This window comes from Carcharodon carcharias, chromosome 22 (genome assembly GCF_017639515.1).
Source record: "Carcharodon carcharias isolate sCarCar2 chromosome 22, sCarCar2.pri, whole genome shotgun sequence".
NCBI classification, from domain to species: domain Eukaryota; kingdom Metazoa; phylum Chordata; class Chondrichthyes; order Lamniformes; family Lamnidae; genus Carcharodon; species Carcharodon carcharias.
The window spans coordinates 53,293,370-53,320,388 of record NC_054488.1 but is presented as its reverse complement, the minus strand read 5'-3'; the positions used below and the strand labels follow the sequence as shown (position 1 = coordinate 53,320,388).

General features: G+C 40.7%; 1 protein-coding gene across 3 annotated transcripts in view; it reads right to left on the bottom strand.

Moving 5' to 3' along the window:
• LOC121293857 (E3 ubiquitin-protein ligase rnf213-alpha-like) overlaps window positions 1-26,662 on the bottom strand; it is a 158,988-nt gene extending 132,326 nt beyond the window's left edge. Inside the window, exons 1-5 of one of the 3 annotated variants that reach the window (XM_041217270.1) lie at window positions 26,517-26,662; window positions 25,110-25,241; window positions 17,727-17,953; window positions 10,703-11,356; window positions 3,132-3,752 (exon numbers count right to left, since the gene is read on the bottom strand). In XM_041217270.1, the coding sequence (XP_041073204.1) occupies window positions 3,132-3,752; window positions 10,703-11,356; window positions 17,727-17,953; window positions 25,110-25,227 (1,620 nt within the window). In that variant the 5' untranslated portion in view covers window positions 25,228-25,241; window positions 26,517-26,662. Of the gene's footprint in view, window positions 1-3,131; window positions 3,753-10,702; window positions 11,357-17,726; window positions 17,954-25,109; window positions 25,242-25,380; window positions 25,620-25,675; window positions 25,699-26,516 lie in introns of those variants that run through there. The other 2 variants (XM_041217273.1, XM_041217271.1) reach the window with 2 other exon arrangements.
• Between the last annotated feature and the right edge of the window lie 357 nt (window positions 26,663-27,019).

The following is a 27,019-nucleotide window of genomic DNA, read 5'->3' as shown; positions in this document are numbered from 1 at the left end:
CAAGCTGATAATAAAAAGGTAGAAGCAAAAAACTGCGGATGCTGGAAATCCAAAACAAAAATAAAAATACCTGGAAAAACTCAGCAGATCAGGTCTGACAGCATCTGCGGAGAGGAACACAGTTAACGTTTGGGGGGGCGGGGGGGGACAGGTAGAGCTGGATAGAGGGCCAGTGATAGGTAGAGATAACCAAAAGATGTCATAGATAAAAAGGACAAGGAGGTGTTGAAGGTGGTGATATTATCTAAGGAATGTGATAATAAAGGTGCAGATAGCCCAAGTGGGGGTGGGGTGGGGGGAAGGGATCGAAATAGGCTAAAAGGCAGAGACAAAACAATGGATGGAAATACATTTAAAAATAATGGAAATAGGTGGGAAAAGAAATATCTATATAAATTATTGGAAAAAAGGGGGATCGTAAAGGGGGTGGGGATGGAGGAGAGAGTTCATGATCTAAAATTGTTGAATTCAATATTCAGTCTGGAAGGCTGTGGAATGCCTAGTTGGAAGATGAGGTGCTGTTCCTCCAGTTTGCGTTGAGCTTCATTGCAACAATGCAGCAGGCCAAGGATGGACATGTGGGCATGAGAGCAGGGTGGAGTGTTGAAATGGCAAGCGACAGGGAGGTCTGGGTCATGCTTGCAGACAGGCTGAAGATGTTCTGCAAAGCGGTCAACCAGTCTGCGTTTGGTCTCTCCAATGTAGAGGAAACCGCATTGGGAGCAGCAAATGCAGTAGACTAAATTGAGGGAAGTGCAAATGAAATGCTGCTTCACTTGAAAGGAGTGATTGGGTCCTTGGACAGTGAGGAGAGGGGAAGTAAAGGGGTAGGGGTGTTGCACCTTCTGTGGTTGCATGGGAAGGTGCCTTGGGAGGGGGTTGAGGTGGAGAGGGGGATGGAGGAGTGGACCAGGGTGTTCTGGAGGGAACGATACCTGCGGAATGCTGCCAGGGGGATGAAGGGAAGATGTATTTGGTGGTGGTGTCATGCTGGAGTTGGCAGAAATGGCGGAGGATGATCCTTTGAATGCAGAGGCTGGTGGGGTGATAAGTGAGGACAAGGCTGTTATGGTTCTGGGAGGGAGAGGAAGGTGTGAGGGCGGATGAGTGGGAGATGGGCCGGACACGGTTGTGGGCCCTGTCAACCACCGTGGGTGGAAAACCTCAGTCAAGGAAGAAGGAAGACATGTCAGAGGAATTGTTTTTGAAAATGGCATCAGAACAGATGCAACGGAGGCAAAGAAACTGAGAGAATGGGATGGAGTCCTTACAGGAAGCGGGGTGTGAGGGGCTGTAGTCAAGGTAGCTGTGGGAGTCGGTAGGCTTGCAATGAATATTGGTGGACAGTCTATCACCAGAAATTGAGACAGAGAGGTCAAGGAAGGGAAGTGTCAGAGATGGACCATGTGAAAATGATGGCGGGGTGGAAATTGGAAGCAAAATTAATAAATTTTTCCAGGCCCAGACGAGAGCATGAAGCAGCACTGAAGCAATCATTGACCTACCGGAGAAAGAGTTGTGTGAGGGGGCCGGAGTAGGACTGGAACAAGGAATGTTCCACACACCCCATAAAGAGACAGGCATAACTAGGCCCATGCGGGTACCCATAGCCACACCTTTTATTTGGAGGACTGTATATAGAAATGGGACTACTGTTAAGTATCTTTTCAAAGCGAAAAAGGTGAAAGGTCACAATCTGCTGTTCCTTTTTAGAAGGCTTTTTACATTGGCAGTCATTGAGTTTTTATTAAATTATAGGAGCTGGTTAGTCTACCTAATCTTTCTGTGGAATCTTCAATGTGCCCAACTGAGTGTTGCTGGGTCAAAATCTTGGAATTCCCTATCCAACGACATTGTGGAGGGTATTTTTGGCACATGGGCTGCAGCAAGTTAAGGTGGTGGCTAATCAGCACCTTCGAGGGTAACTATGGATGGGCAATAAATGCCAGTCTTGCCAGCAACACCCACATCCCAAAAGTTTCTTTAAAACTATTCCATATTGTTATCAAGAAATCCTGGAACAAAGGACATTAGAAGAATGACACATGATCCATACCTGAAATATTAAACATGTCTGTTCTCTCTACAAATGCTATTGATTGTTTTGAGCACCCTGCGTTGCTTTAAAATCATGTGACTTTCCAAAGCAGCTGTCAAACATCACAGGATACTAATGTTTAAATTGAATAACTTCACCTTCCACCTGTGAACAATTAACCTATTCTTTCTGAATGAAGTCTGAAGAAGTCAGTAAAACCTTTTAATAACTGCATTCAATATAATGCACAAGGCCATTACTGAATTCCAATTCACATGTACGCGCCCCATATAAATGGCAGGAGGCCATCTGAGTCTACAAAGTTCTTTAAGCGAACAGAAACAAAAATAGAAAAAGCAGGTCAATCAGCATCTGTGAAAAGGAAATATAGGTGATGGTTTGAGAGATTTTGTCTTCAAGTTGTTCTAATTGTTCTAATTCTATTTAAATGCTTACTCATATTTCCTTTTTTCCATTCTGCTGAAGAGTTACACGTGAAACATTAACTTATTCTGCAGTTGGTTGATCCTGGCTGGCAATAACAGCTCAGCTGGCCCCTCAGCTCACTTAGTCTAGAGGAACAATTGATTGCTATCCATTGGTACAGGATGAAAAGCCTGCAGGCTATCAGCTGATGACAGGACTGGATTTTGCTGCACAGCCTCACTCATCGACCCATGCCAACAATCATTATCCAGTGTTTTTCTCTCTGCTTATAATGTCTTTACAAATTAGTTGAAACTAACATACAGGACAAAACAATTAGGGCTGTTCAAGGTTCATGCATGAAAAATAGCACATTAGGTGAGGCGCCAGAGGCATCCAAAGATCATGCCCATCAGCAGTCAAGGAGAGAAAGGCTGAAAAAAAAAATCTGGATTTTTAGAATTTCCTTGCTCTACTGAGTATCTATCCATCAAAAAAAATTGTAACATATCATGCAGAATTATCTTCCTTTACAACATTTGTTCCGGTATGCCAAGTTACATTTGATAGTTTCAAGCTATTGCTATTGATAGGAAACATCATTTTTTTAAAAATCTAAAACAGTCAGAAAAAGTTTATTTCTATAAATATATAGTAAAATTGTAACCTTGGTGCACAGAATGTCCTTTTCTTTCTTTGAATCATATTGCTTATTATTTTTTTCTTCAATCGAACTACTCAAGTCGCTATCAGCTGTATAAAGTTGTTCACTGTCAGTATTAGTGGCTGCTGATCCAGATTCACCTGAACCATCTTCTCTTTCAAGTTCAGTGTCATCTTTTCCGCTACTCCGTTTCTCAGTGGTTAAAATTCCATCACCCATTACATAGGCTGACTGGTTGTTCTCATTTGAGTGAAGCAGGCCACTTTCAGAGGCAGATTGGACTGCACCAGCTTTGTTCTTAGCAGTTATAATGCTGTCTTTGGATAATGTGAAGGCTTTGATTGGACTGCAACTACCTGGAGTTTCCTCCATTTCTGTAGAGTTGGGAGTATGTCCATCATTTACACCAGCCTGCATATCAGCAATATCACTAGCAGAGTTTAGGTCACTAGTCAAATCACTGCTGACAGAGTAACCACTAGTTTCATCATCAACTTTGCTTTCTTCTATTTCAATATCCCTGTGTTCACTGTCTGAATGCAAGTGTTTGAGTTGAGAAGCAGAGGAAATGCCTTTACATTTATCAGCTGCATTCAATTTCTTTGATCTCTTCTTTCTCTTTTTCTGTTTAAAAATGGAAGATATTCGAATCAGATCATGTGAACGAAAGCAATGAACACCAATATCAAACTACTCAACTACAGATCCTTTACACATTTTAAATTTCCATCTCTTTTGTCACACAGCTGTAAAACCTAAACTTTCCCTAAGCTAAATATTGTTAGATTAGAAAATTTCATAGAAGTAAAATATTTCTAAACTATACTCCTAAAAAGTGAGCAACTCATGTTCAGTGCAGAAATGTTACCAACATAAAAGCTGCATTTTAAATCTGAAGATATTCAATTCACTTTGGTTCAACACTTCACTACATCTTTAATAACTTCAGTAAGAAACAGCATGAACTGAATTAGTTATTTACTTTTCTACTATGGATAAGAACTATTTTAAATTTGATTGTAATCATTTTGCCCATCTGTTTCCATTTTATTTCAAAGTAAAACTGAATGTTCCAGCACATCACCTGTTAATCACTAAGGCATGAACTTTCCTGATGCCACTGAAAGACAGAAGAGTTAGTTATTGCATTCTAAATGTCAAAGCCCAGTCTTTTCTGCTTTGCTTCAATATACATATATTACTGAAATCTATTTATTTAATACGTATTTTTAAAATTTCAGTTTTCCAGATGAAAGATGCTACTGGGATTTTAAAAAGGGAATCTCAATCAGCACCTAAACAAAAAAGCCATTTTTTTTAAAAAAGGAGTTGCTGTTAGGCCAGCATTTGATGTCAACCCTAATTGCCCTTGAGGAGGTGGTAGTGAGCTGCCTCCTTGAGCCACTGCACTCCATCTGGTATAGGTACACTCACAATGCGGTCACATGATAGGACAGGGTATCAAAGAAGAAATAGTGGGAGCTTGTCAGAAAGGTATGGCAACTATCATGGGGGATCTTAACAGAGGCAGGAACTCAAGAAAATTACAATCACCAGGGAAGTTACTGAGCAAAAAGTTGAAACTGGGGGTTGACAAGTCCCCAGGTCCTGACGGATTTCATCCTAGGATCTTAAAAGTGGCTAGTAAGATAATTGATACATTGGTTTTAATTGTCTAAAATTCACTAGATTCAGGGAAGGTTCCATATAGACTGGAATAATCAGATGGGCAAAAGTAGCACATTTTAAATTTTCTGGGTAATTTCTTAAATCAGCACGTTCTGCAGCCAACCAAGGAGCAGGTTATACTAGACCTAGGGTTGAGCAATGAGATAGGATTAATTAATGACCTTATAGTGAAGGCAACCCCAGGTAGTAGTGATCGTAATATGATTTGATTTTACATTCAGGTTGAGGGAGAGAGAGTGAATCTAAGACAATATTTTAACTTAAATAAAGGCAATTATGAGGGCATGAATGCAGAGCTAGTGAAAGTGAACCAGCAATTTAGGTTAAGGGATAGGTCAATAGAGATGCAGTGGCAGACATTTGAGGGGATATTTCAAAATATACAAAATAGATAAATTCCAACAAAAATTCCAAAGGGAGGACCCACCATCCGTGGTTAACTAAAAAAAAAGTTAAAGATAGTATCGAACTTAAAGAAAAAGCATTTAATTGTACAAAGATGGGTGGCAGGTCAGAAGACTGGACAGAATATTAAAAAAAAGCAAAGAATAACTAAAAGATTAATAAGGAGGGAAAAATTAAGAGCACCCGAGAAAGCTAGCTAGAAATATAAAGACAGATAGTAAGAGCTTCTATAGATATTTTAAAAAACAGTTAACAAAGTGAGTCTGGGAAGTTAATAATGGAAAATAAGGAGATGGCAGATAAATTGAACAGATATTTTGTATCTGTCTTCATTACAGAGGATATAGGTAACATCCCAGAAATGGTTCTAGGACAAGAATTGGAACAGAGGCAGGAACTCAAGAAAATTACAATCACCAGGGAAGTTACTGAGCAAAAAGTTGAAACTGGGGGTTGACAAGTCCCCAGGTCCTGACGGATTTCATCCTAGGATCTTAAAAGTGGCTAGTAAGATAATTGATACATTGGTTTTAATTGTCTAAAATTCACTAGATTCAGGGAAGGTTCCATTAGATTGGAAAATAGATAATTCAAAAAGAGGAGACAGAAAAACTATAGGCCAGTTAGCTTAACATCTGTCATAGGGAAAATGTTACTAGCTATTAAAGACATCATAACAGGGCATTTAGATAAATTCAAGGTAATCAGGCAGAGCCAACATGGTTTTGTGAAAGGAAATCATGTTTAACCAATTTATTGGAGCTCTTTGAAGAACTGTGGAAAAGGGGATCCGGTGGATATACTATATTTAGATTTTCAGAAGGCATTTGATAAGGTGCTTCATCAAAGGTTATTGCAAAAAATAAAAGCTCATGCCGTATGGGGTAAAATATTGGCATGGATAGAAGATTGGCTAGCTAACAGGAAACAGAATAGGTATAAATGAGTCATTTTCTGGTTGGCAGGATATGACAAGTAGTGTGGCACAAGGATCGGTGATGGGGCCTCAACTCTTTACAATTTATATAAATGATTTGGATGAACTGACTGATGGTATACTTGCTAAATTTGCTGGTGACAAAGATAGGAAGGAAAGTAAGTTGTGAAGAGGGCATAAGTGGACTACAAAAGGATATAGATAGGTTGGGTGAGTGGGCAAAGAGCAGGCAATATGATGTGGGAAAATGTGAGGTTGTCCATTTTGGCAGGACGAATAAAAAAGCATATTATCTAAATGGTGAGAGATTGCAGAGCTCTGAGATGCAGAGAGAGCTGGGCATCCTAGTGCATGAATTGCAAAAGTTAATATGCAGGTGTGGCAAATAATAAGCAAGGCTAATAGAATGTTATCATTTATTGGAAGAGGAATTGAATACAAGAATAGGGAGGATATGCTTCAGTTATACAGGGCATCGATGAGACCACATCTGGAGTACTGTGTACAGTATTGGTAGCCTTAAAGAAACATGTAAATGCATTGGAAGCAATTCAGAAGAGGTTTACTAGATTAATCACTGAATGTGCAGGTTGTCTTATGAGGAACGGCTGGCGGGCTAGGCTTGTATCCGCTGAAGTTTGGAAGAGTACTCATATAACATATAAACATATAAAATCCTGAGGTGACTTGACAGATAGCTGTAGAAAGGATGTTTTCTCTTATGGGAGAATCTAGAACTAGGGACCGCTGTTTAAAAATAAGGGGTCGCCCAATTAAGACAGAGATGAGAAAAAGCTTTTTCTCTCATGTCGTGAAACTACTGTATTTTTCATATTATTGTGGAGTATTGTAAAGTAGGCTTATGTTTGTGTGTATGGATGGTTGTGTGGGGCTGATTTAATTGAATTAGAGTCAGATGGACTGCAACGTTGAAATTATCAAAAGAGTTAGGTGTAAAAAGGGTATTTGAAATGCTAATGCATGAGCTGGGGTAAAGTCAGTAGATAGGGTGTGAATGAAAGTTGCATTTTAAGATAAGTGGAGAGGTGGTTGGTTTTCAAAGAAACACGATAAAGTTTTACAACTAACAGGATAAATAGGGCAACGTTATCACTTTTAATTTTCCCCAAACGGAAAAGGCCATATCGACAATATGAAAGATTTTTATAGTATGAGAAAAGTAAATTCCAAAGACATATGGAAACAATGGGGTTTATAGATTAAAGAGGACAGAATATATTTAAAGGGGGGAAGGTTGTATCGGGGTGACCACGTAAGATCTAAAAGATACACCATGTGAAGCAGACTTGGAGAAATAGCCTATGGCCACTTTGCAAAAGTCCGATGTTCTAGTAACCAAAGTTGTGTTAAAAAGCCTTTGGAATTCCACTGTTGAGTGGGTGGTATGGTAACCTTGCTGATTGCCTCTCTACATTTAAAATCTATTTTTGGACTGTTGCCTTAAAGTGGGTGTGTAGTTGAGAGTCAGGTTAATTAGCAATTTTGGGATTTATTAAAATATTAAGTAATGGTATGACTGTAATCTTGTGCGTGTGTTTTAATTTTTTTTGTTGATTAATGTTTTAATTTAACACTTAAAATCTGCAAAGATGTTAGTGGACTCATTGCACAAACCCTCTCAAAATAAATACAAATTGCAAAACCATTGTGATAGCGTGGCCAAGTTTCCCTTGTGGATTTGGTCAGCCTGACAAATACCACCTGCCGTACCATAACAGTTGAGACTTTGGAATTCTCTTCCTCAAAAGGTGGTTGAGGCAGAGTCTTTGAATATCTTTAAGGCAGAAGTAGATAGATTCTTGATAAGCAAGAGGGTGAAAGGTTATCAGAGGTAGGCAGGAATGTGAAGTTGAGGTTAAAATTAGATCAGCCATGATCTTATTGAATGGCAGAGCAGGCTTGCGGGCCAAGTGGCCTATTCCTGCTCTTAATTTGTATGTTTGTATGCTTTTCAAAAGGGAGTTCCAGGATTTTGATCCAGCTACAATGAAGGAATGGTGATACAGTTCCAGGTCAGATGGTATGTGGCTTGGAGGAGAACTTGTAGGTTATGGTGTTCCCATGCAACTACTGCCCTTGTCCTTCTAGGTGGTAGGGTTTGTGTTGGAAGGTGCTAGAGTAGACTGATGGGGTGGTAATTGGCCACGTTGGATTTGTCAGCTTTCTGTGGACAGGACATAATTGGGCAATCCCCACATTCCCAGGTAGATGAAAGTGTTGCAGCTGTACTCAAAGCAGCTTGGTTAGAGACATAGCTAGTTCTGGAGCATAGGTTTTCAGTACTGCTGTTGGAATGTTGTCAGGGCCCATAGTTCTTGCAGTATTCGGTGCCATATAGATGTCAGGAGACCATTTTGTGACTCCACTAAAATTCTGGTGCTATCATCTTTAAATTAACTTCAATTTAACCGAGAGACAAAAAAAATGCAAGTCAATTCACATTTGTTGAAAGAACATAAATGGTGATGGTTTGGGAGATTTTTTTTTCTATTCACACACTGTTCTAATTCCATTTAAATGATTGCTCAATTTTCAGTTCTGTTGAGAAGTTGCACCTGAAATATGAACTTATTCTGTACTTTCCACTGCATATTTCAAGAATTTTCTACCTTTGTTTCAGATTTCTAACATTTGCTTCTTAATTTTGAACGTAGAGACAAACAAGGACAATTTCAACAAATAATCCATTACAGACAAAAATGCTCCATTTTTGCCACAGTTCAAGACTAAAGTAGGTCAAGTGAACTGGTTAGCTTCAGTTTTTCTATAGTCAAGTTCCTCAGTCACACCAAATAGATAGGTAGGTCCACTAGCCAAATATTTACCAGTAACAAGAAATCAGCATTATATCCAATTCATTTTGCATTCAGTAAGTACCTCAAAATACTATGGGATATAGAAAGTGTTCCAGTCAATGTTAATAAACAACAGTGTGACCTGTGAGTTAAATGAAAGCACTAATTATCATTAGAATATTTAAGATGACGAGTGTCATGGTAATGAAAGAAAATACACCAAATTGCACCTGGAAATATTGGGCTTTAAAAATAAGACCTGAGTTTTTTAAAAAAACGCACACAAGCCAATGCCTGGAATGCTGCAGGGTGACTCCCTAAGAGGTAATAGAACACCACCCTGTTGCCAGACAAGGTACTTCTAAAGATATCCAGAAACTAATTGTTCCCTCTGGTAAAGGCAATAGGACATACTGGGAGATAATGGGAGGCGAGTATCATCTCATCAAGAAATCCTGTGAACGATGCAGACAGATTTGTAAATTCACTTCCCACTTGGATAATACAAAAGAGGGGTTAAAAGTGAGTTGTAAAGCTGTTTCAGTGTCTGCTGGTGGGTGTTCTGAGAGAGCAAGTACTAGAAGTTTGACTCAGAAGTAACAGCCATACACACTACCCCTGTAAATCGCCATTATGCAGGTATCCCGATCTCTCTCTCTCTCTCTACCGGTGTCAACACTACTGGAACCTCGAATATATACATATCCACTTACTTCAAGATAAATTCTTACTTTTAACCTGTATGACTGTATATGCATGTGTTTTACCCTTTCTTGCCTTCAGTAGTTAATAAACTTACTCTTACCTTTAACTCATGAAAGTCTGATTAAATTGGCTCTTTCAAAACCAGAACGATTGGGTGTGCGAAAAATGTATCCGTGAAAGGGATCCTTTTTAGAATAAATCTTGTTGCAACCAACTTGGGGATGGGGACTGAATAAAGACAGGGAGCCAGTTCGTCCCTCCTCATCCACGGCATAACAGTTTGGGAGTGTCCCAGCCAGATGGTGACAAATTGAGGGGTCTCACCTGGACCAACTACTTTAGGGAACCTCACCTGGGGGTGGGTCATCACAAATGTCATGGAGTCATTTGCGGCACAGAAGGAGACGAGTAAGCCCACGGTCCATGACAGCTGTCAGGAGAATTGCCCTTGACCTGAAGTGTTAACTTTGTTTCTCTCTCCACAGATGTTGCCAGGCCTGATTATTTCCAGCATCTTCTGTTTTTATTTATTATAGCTAATTTCAGTGATTTAAAAAGGGACCTCAGCTCAAATAGGCTTAGAGAGGCAATTGAGTGCTTTTCCATTGGTCCATACAGGGAAGTGTGTGGCTATAAGCTGATGAAAGGGTTGAATTTATCAGTGATGCCTCACCGATTAAATTACACAACCTGCTCTATGTTTACAAAGGTGTTTAGGAGATTAGCTGAGATGTCAGTGGCTAACCAGCAACCGTGGAAGTTGAGGAGGGGGAGAGAGGATAAAAAAAGTTTGAAAAATCATTTGGATATTTAGAATTTCCTTACTCCACTAACCATCTAACCAACAGCCAATGAAACACATCAAGCAAATTTCTCCCTTTTCAACATTTGTTCTGATATGCCAAGTTCAATTTCACATTTTCAGGTTATTGCTACGGATTTGAAACAGCATTTAAAAAAAAATCTTGAATAGAATTAAAAACAGTTTGTTTCATAAATAAAAGTTATAATGTAGTTGTAACCTTAGTGAGTGGAATGTCCTTTTCCTTCATGTCATATTGCTCGTCATTTTTTTCTTCAACAGAACTACTTAAGTCGCTGTCTGCTGAATGGAGTTGCTTACTGTCAGCGTTAATGGCTGCTGATCCAGATTCACCTGAACCATCTTCTCTTCCAAGTTCAATGTCATCTTTCCCGCTGCTCAGTTTCTCAGTGGTTAAAATTCCATCACCCATTACATGGGCTGACTGGTTGTTCTTGATTGGGTGAAGCAGGCTACTCTCAGTAGCAGATTGGACTGCACCATCCTTGTTCTCAGCAGTTACAATACTGTCTTTGGACTCTGCGGAGCCTGGATTTACCTGATCTTTGATTGGACTGCAACTATCTGGAGTTCTCTCCATATCTGTTGAGTTGGGAGAATGCTTATCATCTACAGCACCCTGCAGATCAGCAATATCGCTAGCAGAGTGTAGGTCACTGGTCAAATCATTGCTGGCAGAGTAACCACTAGTTCCATTACCAACTTTGTTGTGTTGATCAGTTGCATTATCAACTTTAATGTGTTGTTCAGTTTTAATGTCCTTATGTTCACTTTCACTCAAGTGTTTGAGTTGAAGAGCAGGGATCTCTTTATCAGCTGCATTCAATTTCTTCAATCCCTTTTTTCTTTTTTTCTGTATAAAAAATAGAAGATATCAGAGTCAGATCATGTGAATGATGGCAATGAACACCAACATCAATCTACTCAACTATAGGTCCTTCACACATTTTAAAACTCCAGCTCTCTTATCACACAGCTGCAAAATTCAATTTTTCCCAAGCTAAATATTGTTATATTAGAATATTTAATAGTAAGAAAACATTTCTAAACTTTCAGTTTTAGAAAATTAATAACTCACGTTCAGTGCAGAAATGTTACCAATATAAAAGGGGCATTTAAAAAACTGAAGATATTGTAAACATTCTGTTTCAATTCACTTTGACTCAACAATTTACATTTTTGATAACTTCAATAAGAAACAGCATGAATTAAATTAGTTATTTACCTCTTCAAATTTGAGTTTTTTTTCAATTTGCTGCACTTAAACTAACCGTCCACTCCTATTTTCTTTGAAAGTAACAAGCTGAAGGTTGTAAAACATTTTAAACATTGGGTCGCCTGTCAATCACAATCATGAGCTTTCCTGATGCCAATGAACATTAGATGAGTTAGTTATTACATTCTAAATGTCAAAACCCACCACCTGGAATGTTAACTCTGTTTCTCTCTCCACAGATGCTTTCTGTCCTGCTGAATATTCCCAACATTTTGTTTTTATTCCAATATTTCCTGCTTTGCTTCAAGATGAATATAAAACCAATGAATTTAGTCATGTAAATATTTTGACACAAGTATGTTTAAAATAATCAATTTTCCATGTGAATGATATTGCTGACTTTTCAAGAGAAATTTTAAATGATGCCCCAGTCAATATTGCTCTTTTTTTTCTTTAAACATATCTTTTTATTTTAAAATATTAAATGTCACAAATATCGTTGCAAAAACTCAGCTGGAGTAGACACCAAAGTCAAAAGCATGATGAAAGCAAATGATCAGTCTTTTCCATTAAATAACTTGGTCTTTCTTACTCCTGAGACATGGGCTGGCTGAATTGGGTGCAGGAAGAATGGGATCAAGAGCAAATGAGAAGGCTGCACAGGCAGATTAGGCTGGAGTGGGCACTCCACAGAGAAGATGCAAGGTGGGGTCACAAGTTGGGGTCCAAAAGCAAGTCCACAATCTCACATCAAAAACATGGCAGAAGCAGAAAGCAAAGAAATCAGAATCCTTCCTGAGCGCAGTTTTTTTTATATCTGACTGACACAAAAGTAAGCTGATCCCTTCTAATTACATCATGGATAACACCATGTGGTTATCACAGACCAATCCAAAAGTCAGGATGAACAATACATTCAATCATGGTGCGAAACATATTGGCTTGGATTTGCTACAATTAGAGTGGTGAGGCAAACAGTGCTCATTGTTATTATGGGGAAATTGAACAGCAATTTCCAACATCTGCACATGTGCAGCTAGATGTGGAAATCCAAAAGTTGCCATCAGAAATGCCCTGTTTCTCCACAGGGTGCACTGTTACCATCCTCACCACCACACTTAGCATTGTAATCACCAAAACTGTGAACTTGCTGTACTTGCCCACTAGTTGCCATGACAAAAGTCTCCACTTGAAAGCCCCTAAAACGTTTGTGGCGAGCTGAACAGCAAGGCCTGTTCCTTAGCTGCTGACTGCAAAACCTGGGATCAGAAGATGATCTGGATTAGAACACTAGCCACTCCTGCATAATAGTTGTTTTCTTGCTAATTCTCAACTCTTTCAAGATGTTGATTCCTGATAGAAGTATATTTCCACAGGTGCTAGTTATCTTACTCAAGTGGTTATTAGTTATGTGTGAGCCTGAACAAACGTAAAGGGAATATCCTATTCAACATGGGAGCATTACAGCCTAAACGGATTCTGTCTTCACTCACAAACATGTTCCTGACATGCCTTGGTGATTTCTCCCTCCCTTAACTTCAACAGGAAAACAAATTCTAGAGCCCTCAATACTTTCCCAGCTCAGATCAGCTAATTCAGCACAGACTGCACAACAAACAGATAAACCTATTGAACCAAAACCATTTTTGGTAAGACATTGGGAAAATCATTTTAATTCCTCAACAACATAACAATGCATAACCACAGAAATCATCTTGAACTTGGGAAAACCATGTACAAACACAGGACACTTAATTCCTGGAAATGCTCATAGACCAAGGTAACAGGCTACCAATCTCCCCTTTAGAAAATAGCTACCCTCACCAGGAGAGTAATGTGAAAGAACTTTCAGTAACAAGATCAAAAATATTAGTTTGCATTGAACTCTATTTTACAGAATGAAGCAATGCACCTTGATCCTCAACATGACTGGGATCTTTAACTTATTCACCAAGATTACCATTTTACATCATTATCTAAACATGTTGAGACATTGCAACACAGCCATGAAATTTCTCAGTCTGACTTGAACTAGAGCTCTTCAAGAATGGCTAATCATTATTTCTATTTTCAAAATGTTTTCCACTGCAGAATCATAAAGGTCCGAATCTTCCAAGGAGTGGCAATCCTTGTTGGATTGCTGCCCCTCTCGAAAATTCACTCCCCACCACCACCCCCAACTCGACACGGTTCTACATTTCTTCTAGGACCTGCTGAGCCTGGCTTTTCCAGAAATGCAGAGCACAGTAACCATCAGAAAACTCTATCGAAGTAGAGTAGAGTCAAGGGAAGGCAGGGCACGTCCCCGTTTTTACGCCATGTGTTAAGTTTAAACGTCCAGTCAAGGGGTGAGGTGGGTTTGTCAAGTCTGGTCAGGTGTGACCGGGCCAGGTGGGAATGGTCTGTTCTGGAGTTAGATTAGGCTCTAAACATTTTCTGGGCAATTATCCGGGTAAGCACATTGGAACTATCCCGAGTCTGACTCCAACTCGGAGTCAGAGACATTCGCAGAAGGTCCTGGTGAGCAGGGGCACTGCCTATCAGAACCTCAACTTCCTGGGCAATTCCCACATAGGTCCACGTAATTCCACAGGGTCCCAACGTGAATCTTCAGTCAACGATCCAGAGACTGGAAGGTTTGTCCCAATATCTTAGAGTATGGAAAGGGATCATTCAATCCACCATATCTCTTCTTTGAAGAGCTACTCCAGTTCAACCCACTCCCCCTTTCTTACTTCATAAGCCTGTAATTCTTTCTTTTTTCCCAATTATTTATCCAAAGCTACAACTGAATTTGCTTGCAACAACAATGTTGCACCTTTAATGCAACAACATGTCCCAGGCACCTCACAAGAGCGTTAACAGGCAAACTTTGACACCAAGCCACATAAGGTGATATCAGGATAGATGATTAAAAGCTTGATCATAAACATAGGTTTTAAGGAGCATCTTAAAGGCAAGACAAGAAGAGAGGTCGAGAGATTAAGGGAGGGAACTGCAGAGCTTAGAGCCTAGGCAGCTGAAGACACAGCCACTAACGGTAGAGAGATTAAAACTGTGGATATGAAAGAAGCCAGAAGTGGAAGAGCGTAGATACCTCAGGCAATTATAGGGCTAGAAGAGGTTACTGAGATAGGGAGGGGTGAGACCATGATGATATTTGAATTTAATGTTCTCATCCTTGATTGAGGCATTGGTCAACCAGGAGCCAATTTAGGTCAGAAAGCACAGGGGTGATAGGTTAAGACAGTTAAAATAGAGGCAGCAGAGCTTTAGATAAGCTCAAGTTTCAGTAGAAGTCAGACACCTAGCCAGGAGCGTATTAGAACAGTCAAGTCTAAGGGTAACAAAGGCATGGATGAGGGTTTCAACAGATGAGTCAAGGCATAAGTAGCAGTACACTCTAGATCATAACTCGCTGCGTAAAAAAAATTTCATCTCCCCTTTGGTCTTTTGCCAATTACCTTAGAATACTTTAAACGTTTCCTCTGGTTACTGACTCACATTGACAATAGAAAAAAATTCTCTTTATCTAAACTATCAGATGCCCTCAGAATTGATATTAATTACAGAGGCATGATATTACAGAGGTATGAATAAAGAGAGTGTCTAAAGCAGGCTGGGAAAATAGACTGAGGGGAAGGTTAGCGGGTGAGCAGTGGCAGACATTCAAGCAGATATGTCATAATGCTCAGCATAAATTTATCCTGGTCAAAAAGAAGGACTCAATGAGAAGGATGAACCACCCATGGTTAACAAAGGTGGTCAAGGAGATTATCCAATCAAAAACTAAGGCATGCAAAGTGGCGAAAACCAGTGGTAGGCCAGAAGATTGGGAAGTTTTTAGGAACCAGCAGCAGATGACTAAAAAGCTAATAAAGAGGGAGAAAATTTTGATTATGGAAATAAATTGGCAAGAAATATAAAAACAAACAGCAAAAGCTTCTATGGGTAAATGAAAAGAGTGGCTAAATTCAACATGGGGCCCTTGGAGGGTGTGACTGGAGAATTAACAATGGGGAACAGGGAAATGGTGGATAATTTACACCAATATTTTGCATCAGTCTTCATGGTGGTGGACACTATAAACATCCCAAAGATATCAGATAAGCAAGGAGCTAATGGGAGGAAAGATCTTGTAACTGTCTCTATCACGAGGGGTAAAGTATTTGACAAACTAATAGAACTAAAGGCAGACAAGTCGCCAAGACCTGATGGCCTGCATCCAGAGTTTTAAAGGAAGTGGCTGCAGAGATAGTGGAGGCATTGATCGAAATATTCCAGAACTCACTGGATTCCGGGAGGGTCCCAGTGGATTGGCGAACCGCTAATGTGTCGCCCCTGTTCAAGAAGGGAGGGAGACAAAATGCAGGAAACTATAGGCCAGTCAGCCTAATACCTGTCATTGGGAAAATGCTAGAGTCCATTATTAAGGAAGAAATAGGACATTTAGAAAAGCTTAACAGAATCAAACAGAGTCAACATGGTTTTGTGAAAGGGAAATCATGTTTGACAAATTTGCTACAGTTCTTTGAGGATATAACAAACAGAGTTGATAAAGGGGAGCCGGTAGATGTAGTGTATTTGGATTTCCAGAAGGCATTCGATAAGGTGCCACATAAAAGCTTATTGCACAAGATAGGAGCTCACGGTATTGGGGATAGTGTATTGGCAACGATTGAGGATTGGTTAACACAAGAAGACAGAGTAGGGATTAATGGGTCTTTTTCAGGTTGGAAAGACATAACGAGTGGAGTGCCACAAGGATCAGTCCTAGGGCATGAATTATTTACTATCTATATTAATGACTTGGAGGAGGGGGGCAGAGTGTAATGTATCCAAATTTGCTGATGATACAAAAATAGGTGGGAGGGCATGTTGCAAAAAGAACATAAGGAATCTGCAAGGGCAATAGGTTGAGTGAGTGGGCAAAAACTTGGCAGATGGAGTTTAATGTAGGGAAGTGTGAGGTAATGCACTTTGTGGGAAGAATCAAAAGGCAGACTATTATTTAAATAGGGAGAGATTCCAAAAAAGTGCAGCACAGAGGGAGCTGGATGTTCTTGTGCATGAAACACAAAAAGTTAACATGCAGGTGCAACAAGTAATTAAGAAGGCAAATGGAATTTTGGCCTGAATTGCTAGGGGGTTGGAGTTACAACTGTACAGGGTGATAGTGAGGCCGCACCTGGAGTACTGTGTACAGTTTTGGTCCCCTTATTTAAAAAAGGGTATACTGGTATTGGAGGCAGTTCAAAAGAGATTCACTAGGCTGATTCCTGGGGTGAAGGAGTTGATTTATCAAGCACGGCTAAACAGGTTAGGCCTTTATTCATTGGCGTTTAGAAGAATGACAGCTAATCTTACTGAAACGTACAAGATTCTGAGGGGGTTGACAGGGTAGATGTTGAGAAGATGTTTCCACTAATGGGGGAATCTCAAACTAGGGCACATAGTTACAAAATAAGCAGACACATTTAAAACTGAGGTGTGAAGGAATTTCTTCTCTCACAGGGTAGTGAATGTTTGGAATTCTCTACCCCAGAGAATTGTGGAGGCTAGATCACAAAGTATTTAAAGAGGTAGATAGATTTTTGAAATATTGGGCAGTTGAGAGCTATGAGGAGCTGGCACAAAAGGGGTGTTGAGGCCTGGGGAAAGATCAGTCATAATCTTATTGAATAGCATGGAAGGCTTCAGGGGCCGAATGGCCTACTCCTATTTCTTATGTTCTAGTTTTCCTTCGCAGCTCTAAGGAGAACAATCTCAACTGTTCTAGTCTCTTCATATAGCTGGCACAGATACAATGGGCTGAATGGCCTCCTTCTGTGCAGTAACCATTCTATGATTTAAAGTCCTTCATGCCTGAGTCATACCAGGCGTACCTGGCATCTGTAGAAGGGCAACACCTCTTAAAAGCTTTTGGATTAGGAGAAATTATTTAGTACATTATCATAGAAAACTAATCCAGAAATTGTGAATGTAGTTACGTGCTTAAACAACTTACCTTTTTAGAGTTTTTCTTTCGTGGGTGCTCAGATGTTTTGTTTTCCTTTTCTAAAATGGCTGAGTTTTGACCACACTGCATCTTACAAGGAGGAGCCTCTGGTTCCAGGGAAGACACTTCACTTTCAGTACTTGTCTGGGTGGTGGAAGACACTTCCAGGCCTACATCCGAGTGCATTAATAAATTTGGAGCTTCTGTTTCTCTCTTCCCACTAATCAGGGCCATTGCTTTAAGTGAATAATGAGAAACAATTACCCAAGTGAACCCAGGCCACAAAGAAAACAAGAACTTACACACACCGTTAACAATTTGTTAAACATTTCAAGAAATTTTCCCAATAAGGAATTTTATTACAAGGTAAGTTCCTAGATCAGAATTTGCTTCCACTTACACAAGACATTTAAACAATCTCTTAGAAACACAGTATTGTAGTACCCTGCTTGTCAGCAAGCCTTGAATCACAACTGACTGTGTCCAACAAGAGATTCCCAGGAGCCGTAAATTCATCAAATACAGTGTCAAACCAGACAAACAGTGAATGTCAGTATTCCAGACAGGGAATAAACATGATGTTTTAAATACACAGTGAAAAAAGATTAACTTTAATTACATTAGGCTTGAAAACTATATACATAACCCAAAAAAAATGTTACAACTACAGCAGGATAACTCCGGCATTAGATGGAATTAAAATTGAAAAGGTGGTGGTATTGGATAAGTTTTCAGTACTCTTGATAAGGCACCGAGACTGGATGAGATGCATCCAAGGATACTGAGGGTAGGGAGAGTGGAAACTGCAGATGCACTGGCCATAGTTTTTCAGTCTTTCTTAAACTCAGGGGTGGTCCTGGAGAATTGCAAACATTACGCACTTGCTCAAAAATGGGTGTAAAGATAAACCCAGCAACTACAGGTCAGTCAGTTTAACTTTGGTGATGGGGAAACTCCTAGAAACAATAATTGGGGGAAAATGAATAGACACATGGCCAAATGTGGTTAATTAAGGAAAGCCAGCATGGATTTCTTAAAGGAAAAATCGTGTTTAACTAATTTGCAGGAGTTTTTTTATGGAGGTAACAGACAGGGTTGATGAGGGCAATGTTGTTGATGAGGATAATGTTGTTGATGTGAACATGGACTTCCAAAAGGCATTTGATACAGTGCTCACAAATCCATTGTGCAGCAAAGTCATAGCTCATGGAATAAAAGGGACATTAGCAACATACACATGGAATTGGCTGAGTGAGAAGAAACGAAGAATAATGGTTAAAGGATGTTTTTCGTGCTAGAGGAAGGTTTGTAGTGGGGTTTACCAGGGGTCAGTGTTGGGACATTTGTTTTGCCTGATATATAATAATGACCTACACTTTGGTGTACAGGGCACAATTTCAAAGTTTGCAGATGATACAAAACTTGGAAGCGTTATGAACTGTGAAGAGGACAATGTAGAACTTCAAAAGGACATCAATAAGTTGGTGGAATGGATGGCAGGTGGCAAATGAAGCTCAAGACAGAGAAATGTGAAGCGATTAATTTCAGTAGGAACACAATATGAAATAAAGGGTACAATCCTAAAGAGGGTGCATGAGCAGAAGGACCTCATTGTATATGTGCATAAATCACCGAAGGTGGCAGGACAGGTTGAGAGAGCGATTAATAATGCTGACTGTATCTTGGGCTTTATTAATAGAGGCATAGAGTACAAGAGCAAGGAGGTTATGTTGAACTTGTTTACGTTACTAGTTCAGCCTCAGCTAAATTATTTCATCCAGTTTTGGGCGCTGCACTTTAGGAAGGACGTGAAGGCATTACAGAGGGTGCAGAAAAGATTCACGAGAATGTTTCCATGGATGAGGAACTTCAGTTATGAAGATAAATTGTAGAAGTTAGGACTGTTTTCCTTAGTGAAAAGAAGGCAGAGAGGAGATTCCAGGGAGGTATTCAACAAGTTAAGGGGTCTGGACAGACCAGATAGGGAGAAACTGTTCCCACATGTGAAAGGATTGAAAACAAGAGAACACAGATTTAAAGTAATTAGTGAAAGAAGCAAAAACGATACGAGGAAAACTTTTTCATGCAACGAGTGGTTAAGGTCTGAGAATGTGGTGGAAGTTCAATTGAAGCATTTAAAAAGGGAATTAGACTGTTATCTGAAAAGGAAGATTGTGCAGGGTTATGGGGAGAAGACAGGTGAATGGCACTAGGTGAGTTGCTCATTCGGAGAGCTGGCACAGACACAATGAGCCAAATGGCCTCATCTGCCCCATGACAATTTTGAGATTCTGTTTACCCTCCACTGTTCCCTCATCCCTTCACTCACCTATCCAATGTAATTGTGACTGTTTACACAGTTTTATCCTCAACCACTAATAAGATAATGAAAAAGCAAAAAAGCACTGGGCTTCATTTCTAGATGGACAGAATTCAAAAGCAGTCAAGTTATATTAAACGTGTATAGAACCTTGGTTAGACCACACTGACCAAGTCTGGTCCTATTATTAAAAAGATATAGAGCCACCAGATAAGGTGCAAATAAAGTTTACTAGTAAGATATAAGAACTGAGATGTTATACCTATCAGGCAAGACTACATAGATTGGTGCTCTTTTCTCTGGAAAAGAAAAGCCTGAGGGATGTCCTGATACAGGTCTTATTATGAAACAGTTTGATAAGGTAGGCATAGAGATGTCCCCTCTTGCGGGGAACACTAGACCAGGAGCTATAAATAAGATAGTCACTAATAAATCCAATAGCATGTGCAGGGGTATTTTCTTTACCTAGACAGTGGTTACATACAGAAATTACTACCACAGGAAGTAGAGACAACTAACATAGATGCATTTAAGGGGAAGATAGATAAACACATCAGAGAGAAACAAATAAAAGGATATGTTAATGGGTTAGCTTGAGAGCATGAGAGAAGGCTTGAGAGGCATACACATCAGAATAAATCTGCCAGGCATACTGGCCAGTTTCTGTGCTGTAAATACTGTATAACTATGTTAAAAATGTGATAGAATAAAGTGTTGCAGAAAGGGTTAGAGAGGAAATGAGCAAATTCACAAGACTACAAAAAATTGTATTCATCTAATGCCTTTAACAATGGAACGTTCCATATGAGTTTATAAAACAAAGTACACGGAGACTTCAGGTCAGACAAGACTTTTAATATGTACTAGCAAACTGTTCATGGCATTGTCCCAGTGAATCAATGACTTGGAAGATTTTTGCAGATCTAATATGCCAAAAATTGTGACAAATATGTCAGTAACTTGTTGCATAAAGCCACCTATCTAGCAGCAAGCTTGCAACTGCAGTGTGACAGATGACAGTAACATTGAATGGGAAATGCTGACATTACAACTTACAATGGTAAATGTCAATCTAAGTTTGACAAAGAGGGTTTAAATGACCAAGCCCTGTTCCTATCATGACCACAATAAAAATAAAATTTGTGCGTGCTATGACATTTTAACTTTAAGATGGCTGGTTAATACCAGAGAAAGACAACTTTCTGGCTTCCAGAGATTTCCTTGTCCTTGACATTTACAATGGTCTGATGTGGCAAATTGAGTTTGAAAGATTTTATTTTATTCATTTTATTAGAATTAAGACTGTCAAAGAGAAATTTAAGCAAAGATAGTGTGGTACAAATCTGCATTTTCTGGCTGCACTGAATTTGTTGTGAATTTAAAGCATATCATGGACAAAATTGGTCATTTTGTTTCTAATCTCTGCTTATTTGCACATTTTTGCTTTTTGTTTACTAAACAGGACATCATAGTTTCTCAGAGTGAGACTAGAAAAAAGACCAAAGGCAAAGGGAGAAAGGGGGACTTAATTTTGAGGATCCCTATCAAATATGTTTTTTTATTCATTTAAGGGATGTGGGTTTCGCTGGCTAGGCTAGCTTTTATGGCCTATCCCTGGTTGCCTTTGAGCAGGTGATGGTGAGCTGCCTTCTTGAACCACTACAGTCCAGGTGCACCCACAGTGCTGTTAGGGAGGGAGTTCCAGGATTTTGACACAGCAACAGTGAAGGAACAGCGATATATTTCCAAGTCAGGATGGTGAGTGGCTTGGAGGGGAACTTCCAGGTAGTGGTGTTCCCATGTATCTGCTGCCCTTATCCTTCTAGGTGGTAGTGGTCATGTGTTTGGAAGGTGTTGTCAAAGGTACCTTTGTGCGTTTCTACAGTGCACATTGCTGCCACTGTGCATCAGTGGTGGAGGGAGTGAATGTTTGTTGACGGGGTGCCAGTCAAGTGGATTGCTTTGTCCTGGATGGTGTCAAGCTTCTTGAGTGTTGTTGGAGCTGCACTCATACAGGCAAGGAGAGAATATCCCATCACACTCCTGACTCCTTGTAGATTATGGACAGGTTTTGGGGAGTCAGGAGTGAGTTACTCGCTGCAGGATCCCTAGAAAGATTCTATAGATTTTAATATCTATAAGGATAGTTGCTGAACAGAAAAGGGGAAGGTTAGCTGAGGGCAGTTAAGTTAAGATTTGTGGAACTGTTTTAAAGTACTGTTTACTGTGAGAAGCAATATTGCATTTAAGTGTAATTGTTTTTTTGTCATTATTCTTTTAATAAACATTTACTTTACTATAAAATCATCACAAGTAGTCGGAGACGTCATTTCCTGATTTCAGAACCTCTCCTCATACTATACAAATTGCAAGAATCATTTTGGCAGCTGTTTCAAGTTTTCTTCTGGAATTTGGGGTGATTGAGCGTTGCAATTCGAGGTTCCAGTAGAGGTGACTCTGGTAGGCAAATAGTCAGTTTCGAAGTTCCAGTAGTGTTGACGTCAAGAGCGAGCGGGCGAGAGATCAGGATACCTGCAAAATGACTATTTGCAGGGGTAGTGTGTGTGGCTGTTACTTCTGAGTCAAACTTCCAGCACTTGCTCTCTCAGGACTTCCACCAACAGACACCAGGGCAGCTTTTCAGCTCACTTTTAACACTACCTTTGTACATTCCAAGTGGGAAGCAAATTCACAAAAATGTCGGCATTGCTCACAGGATTTCTTGATGAGATGATACTTATCTCCCATTATGCCCCATTGTCTCTACCTGTGGGGGCAATTACTTTCTGAATTTCTTTAGAAGCACCTTTTCTGGCAACAGGTTAGGGTTCTATTATCTCTTAGAGAGTCATCCTGCAGCATTCCAGCCAGTGGCTGGTACGCATTTTTAAAAAACTCAGGTCTTATTTGTAAAGTCCAATATTTTTGGACACAATTTGGTGTATATTTCCTTTATTATCATGACACTAAATCTTTCATGGGATGAGAGCATTGCTGGCAAGGCCAGCACTTGTTGCTCAGCTCTAACTGTCCTATTACATTTCTAACTTTTCCAAATTATGATGAAAGGTCACAGACCTGAAGCATTAACTGTTTCTCTCACCACAGAGAGTGCCAGCATTTTGGGCTTTTTTTTCTCCAGATTTCCAGCATCCGCAGTATTTTGATTTTGTTCCAAATGAATGGACTAATGGTGGCAGAAGACAGTTACTCAGAACTATAATCTCAAATTAAACCAGGGCAGTTCTGTTAGTAAAGTTTTTTTAACCATTCCTCACCATAACAAAATTAAAAATGTGTTAAGACCCAGTTAGGGACCAGCAACTGTTTAAAGTAGATGAAGATTGAAATCCCAGGTACCCACTAAGAGAATAAAGCCACAAGATTCCATGGTTTAAAAAAAACAAACTTTACTAAATAATGTCAGAAAAATGAAACGATCTACAGTATCTATCCTATACCCTAAAATTCAGAATTAACATGAGATAAATACAAATTGACAGGCAAACACACTACATGCACATTAAACAGCAGTTGCATCCAAGATATTTCCCAGGAATTTCTCAGCAGATGTCAGTGACCACCGTAAGTCACAATCTCTTGTTAAAACTCTGTCTCCCTCTTAAGGGATTCCAACTCTTCACTTTTGAAGATCAAGCCTCTGAATTCCCTCAAAAGCCACAATGACTCAGGCTGAGTGCTTACCTCGCAGTGGTGCAATCTCTTCTCCTGAGACTGTTCTATGGGATTCTCATAGCTGTACACCCACCTCTAATTACCAACACACTTCCAACTCCTTTGCAGTGCTAGCTTCACTAAGGTGACACTGCACCTGGATTTCGCCAAACTCCAGTCTCCCAGCTGCACTGAGGTATAAATGGTACCCAGGGCTTTTCTGAGCCTTGTCTCCAGCATGGAACCAGCGACCTTGCACCGCCACCACCTCCTCACCTCCCCAGGACCTCTCCTGAGCCCTAAGTGCACCAAACAGCTCCCAGGGCTTCCCTGTGAACTGCAAGCCACACGAGGTCCAAATTACAACTAACCCTCTCTCCCAGCAAACACACAGATAAATTGCAACCAGAGAACCTTAAGCTCCACCCATCTCCATGATGATGTGGCCTTTCAGAGTTCACAATGCTTTTAAACTAATTTAGCTCTAACTCCCAAAACAAAACATTGTCTCTGGACTGCACTTCTTTGCAAGCAGTATAGACATCACATCTCCAGTTCTCCAGCTAAGCCCACCTGCTGTTTTATGGCTCCACCTCTTCTGACTCTATTAAGTGGACATGGATAACCTTCTGAACTACTTTTTAAAGTGTTCTGGCAGTCTCTAAAGCCCAACATTTTAATTACCTTCATAACAACAATCTTCCCAGAACTAAACATTACCTCTAAAATATTAATATGAACCATGAACTAGATATTCGTCAATAACATGTATTTATATAGCACCTTTAAGATAAGAAATATCCCAAATCACTTCACAGAAGCATTATAAAACAAAATTTAACAGAGCCACACAAGGAGGTATTATGGCATATGACCAACAGCTTGGTCAAAGGTAGGTTTTAAAAAGAGTCTCAAAAGGGGAAAAAGAGGTAGAGGGGTGGAAAGGTTCAGGGAGGGAATTCCAGAGGTTAGGGCCTTGGCAGCTAAAAGCATGGCCACAATGGTGCAGTGATTAAAATCAAGAATGTGCAAGAGATCAGAATTAGAGGAGCAGAGATATCTTGGAGGGTTGTGGCACTGAAGAGATTTTTAAAAAACAATAACTTACATTTATATAGCAACTTTAATGTAACAGAAGTTCCCAATAACACCTCATATAAAGCAAAATTTGACACCAAGCCATGTAAGACAATATTAAGGCAAACAGCCAAAGGTATGTTTTAAGGAGCGTATTAATGGAGGAGATAGAGGTGGAATGGAGAGGTCTAGGGAGAATATAGAGATAGGAAGGGTAAGACCACGAAGGAATTTGAAAACAAACTGCAATTAAGCAAAAATAACGCTTTTAATTCTTTCTCAACAGCAATCAATTAATTGCTCTCTTTCCCAATCCTTACCATTCTTCACAATGCTTTCTACCAGTTTGGTCCCACATTCGCTGCAGAATTTGGGAGCTTTTTCTTTAGTAACGTGGCCACAAATGTGGCACTTCATCTTCAGCCGCTCGGTGTCCATCTCCGTCTCCTCACCTGTCAGGGGCAAGAGCGAAAGGTGAAAGTCAGCAACATCTCCAGCAGCAGCAGCAGCATCCCGAACAACACCGGCCTTCACCAGGCGAACTTTTGACAAAATTATACTACTTTCCGAGTAAAAGTTTCAAAAGGTTACCTGAATTGATGGGCTATTTATTTACTCGGCGTGAGAGACATGCAATGTGTGTGTGTGTTTATTATTGAGGGGTTGGCCTTGCTCCTATAGCAGTCAGGAACCGCTCACTAACCAACCAACCAACCCACTCAGCTCACGGCTGCCGACCATTCACCACCGAGTGGGACATCAGACAGGAGACCTTGACTTGAAAACCCACATCCAAAACACACCAATGACACAACAAATTACAAGGCGATAAAAAGATACGCGCGCGCGCCATGACGCGCAGGCGCGGAACCTGGTCTGTGCACACCTGTGCAATTCACTCCGGGGAAAGAGGGGGGGCGCCGTGACACGCAGGCGCGGAAAGGCCTGATGTACCCACTTACGCAATCCACTCCGGGGGGGGGGAGAAAAGAGAGGACGCCATGAGGCGCAGGCGCAGAGGGAACAGCCGCACACCCATCCACCGGGGGGGCGCAATAGGCCGCCGTCACGCGCAGGCGCAGGGAAGACCAGCACACACCAATCCACCGGGGGAAAACAGGCCGCCGTCACGCGCAAGCGCAGGGAAGACCAGCACACCAATCCCCACAACAAAAACAGAATTACCTGGAAAAACTCAGCAGGTCTGGCAGCATCGGCGGAGAAGAAAAGAGTTGAACTTGAGTTCTGTCGAAGGGTCATGAGGACTCGAAACGTCAACTCTTTTCTTCTCCGCCGATGCTGCCAGACCTGCTGAGTTTTTCCAGGTAATTCTGTTTTTGTTTTGGATTTCCAGCATCCGCAGTTTTTTTGTTTTTACACCAATCCCCACTGGGGGGGGGGGGAAGAGAACAGGCCGCCGTAACGCGCAGGCGCGGAGAGGCCCAGCACACCCGCACCTGGGCAATTCACTCCGGGAGAGGGCGCCGTGATGCGCAGGCGCAAATGGGCCGCGATCCAGGTGTGTTCGCACACGCGGGTCCCGAATTCAGGCTGAAATTTTGTGAATGAAACTCCGTCGGCCCCCTCCCCAGCCCAAACCCCCTCTCTCAGCAACAACCCCCCCCCCCCCCCAACCCACCCATCGTCACTTAGTTAAGGCAGGTGCCCCACTAAATTTAACCCCAAGCCCAGGGAATATGTTATTTATGCCAAACATAAAAACCCACCCGGTTGAGCAGCCTACCGGCTGCCGCCAGTCCAGTCCCGGGGTTACAAACTACTTAAGAAAGTTGCAACTCTCAGCCCCGCACCGGCTCCCGCCGCACCTCCGACTGTCTGGAAGTCTGGCCGCTCGCTGACTGCGGGAGACACCGTGGGTTTCGTTTCATCGGAAAATGCTAAAACTTACTTTCACTTCACACTTTCGGAACGTCAGCTCCGACTAACCAATTGTAGGCAGCAGTTATCTGCATCCCTATCCATCTAAGGTAAAAAGCAAAAAAAAAAACTGCGGATGCTGGAAATCCAAAATAAAAAGAGCTGGAAAAACTCAGCAGGTCTGGTAGCCTCTGCGGAGAGGGGCGCGGTTAACGTTTCGAGTCACTGTGACTCTTCTACAGAACTAAGGAAGATTTTTTTTACATTAACTGTGTCCATCTCCGCAGAGGCTGTCAGACCTGCTGGGTTTTTCCAGCTCTTTTTGTTTTTTTTTTATCTATCCATCCATCTG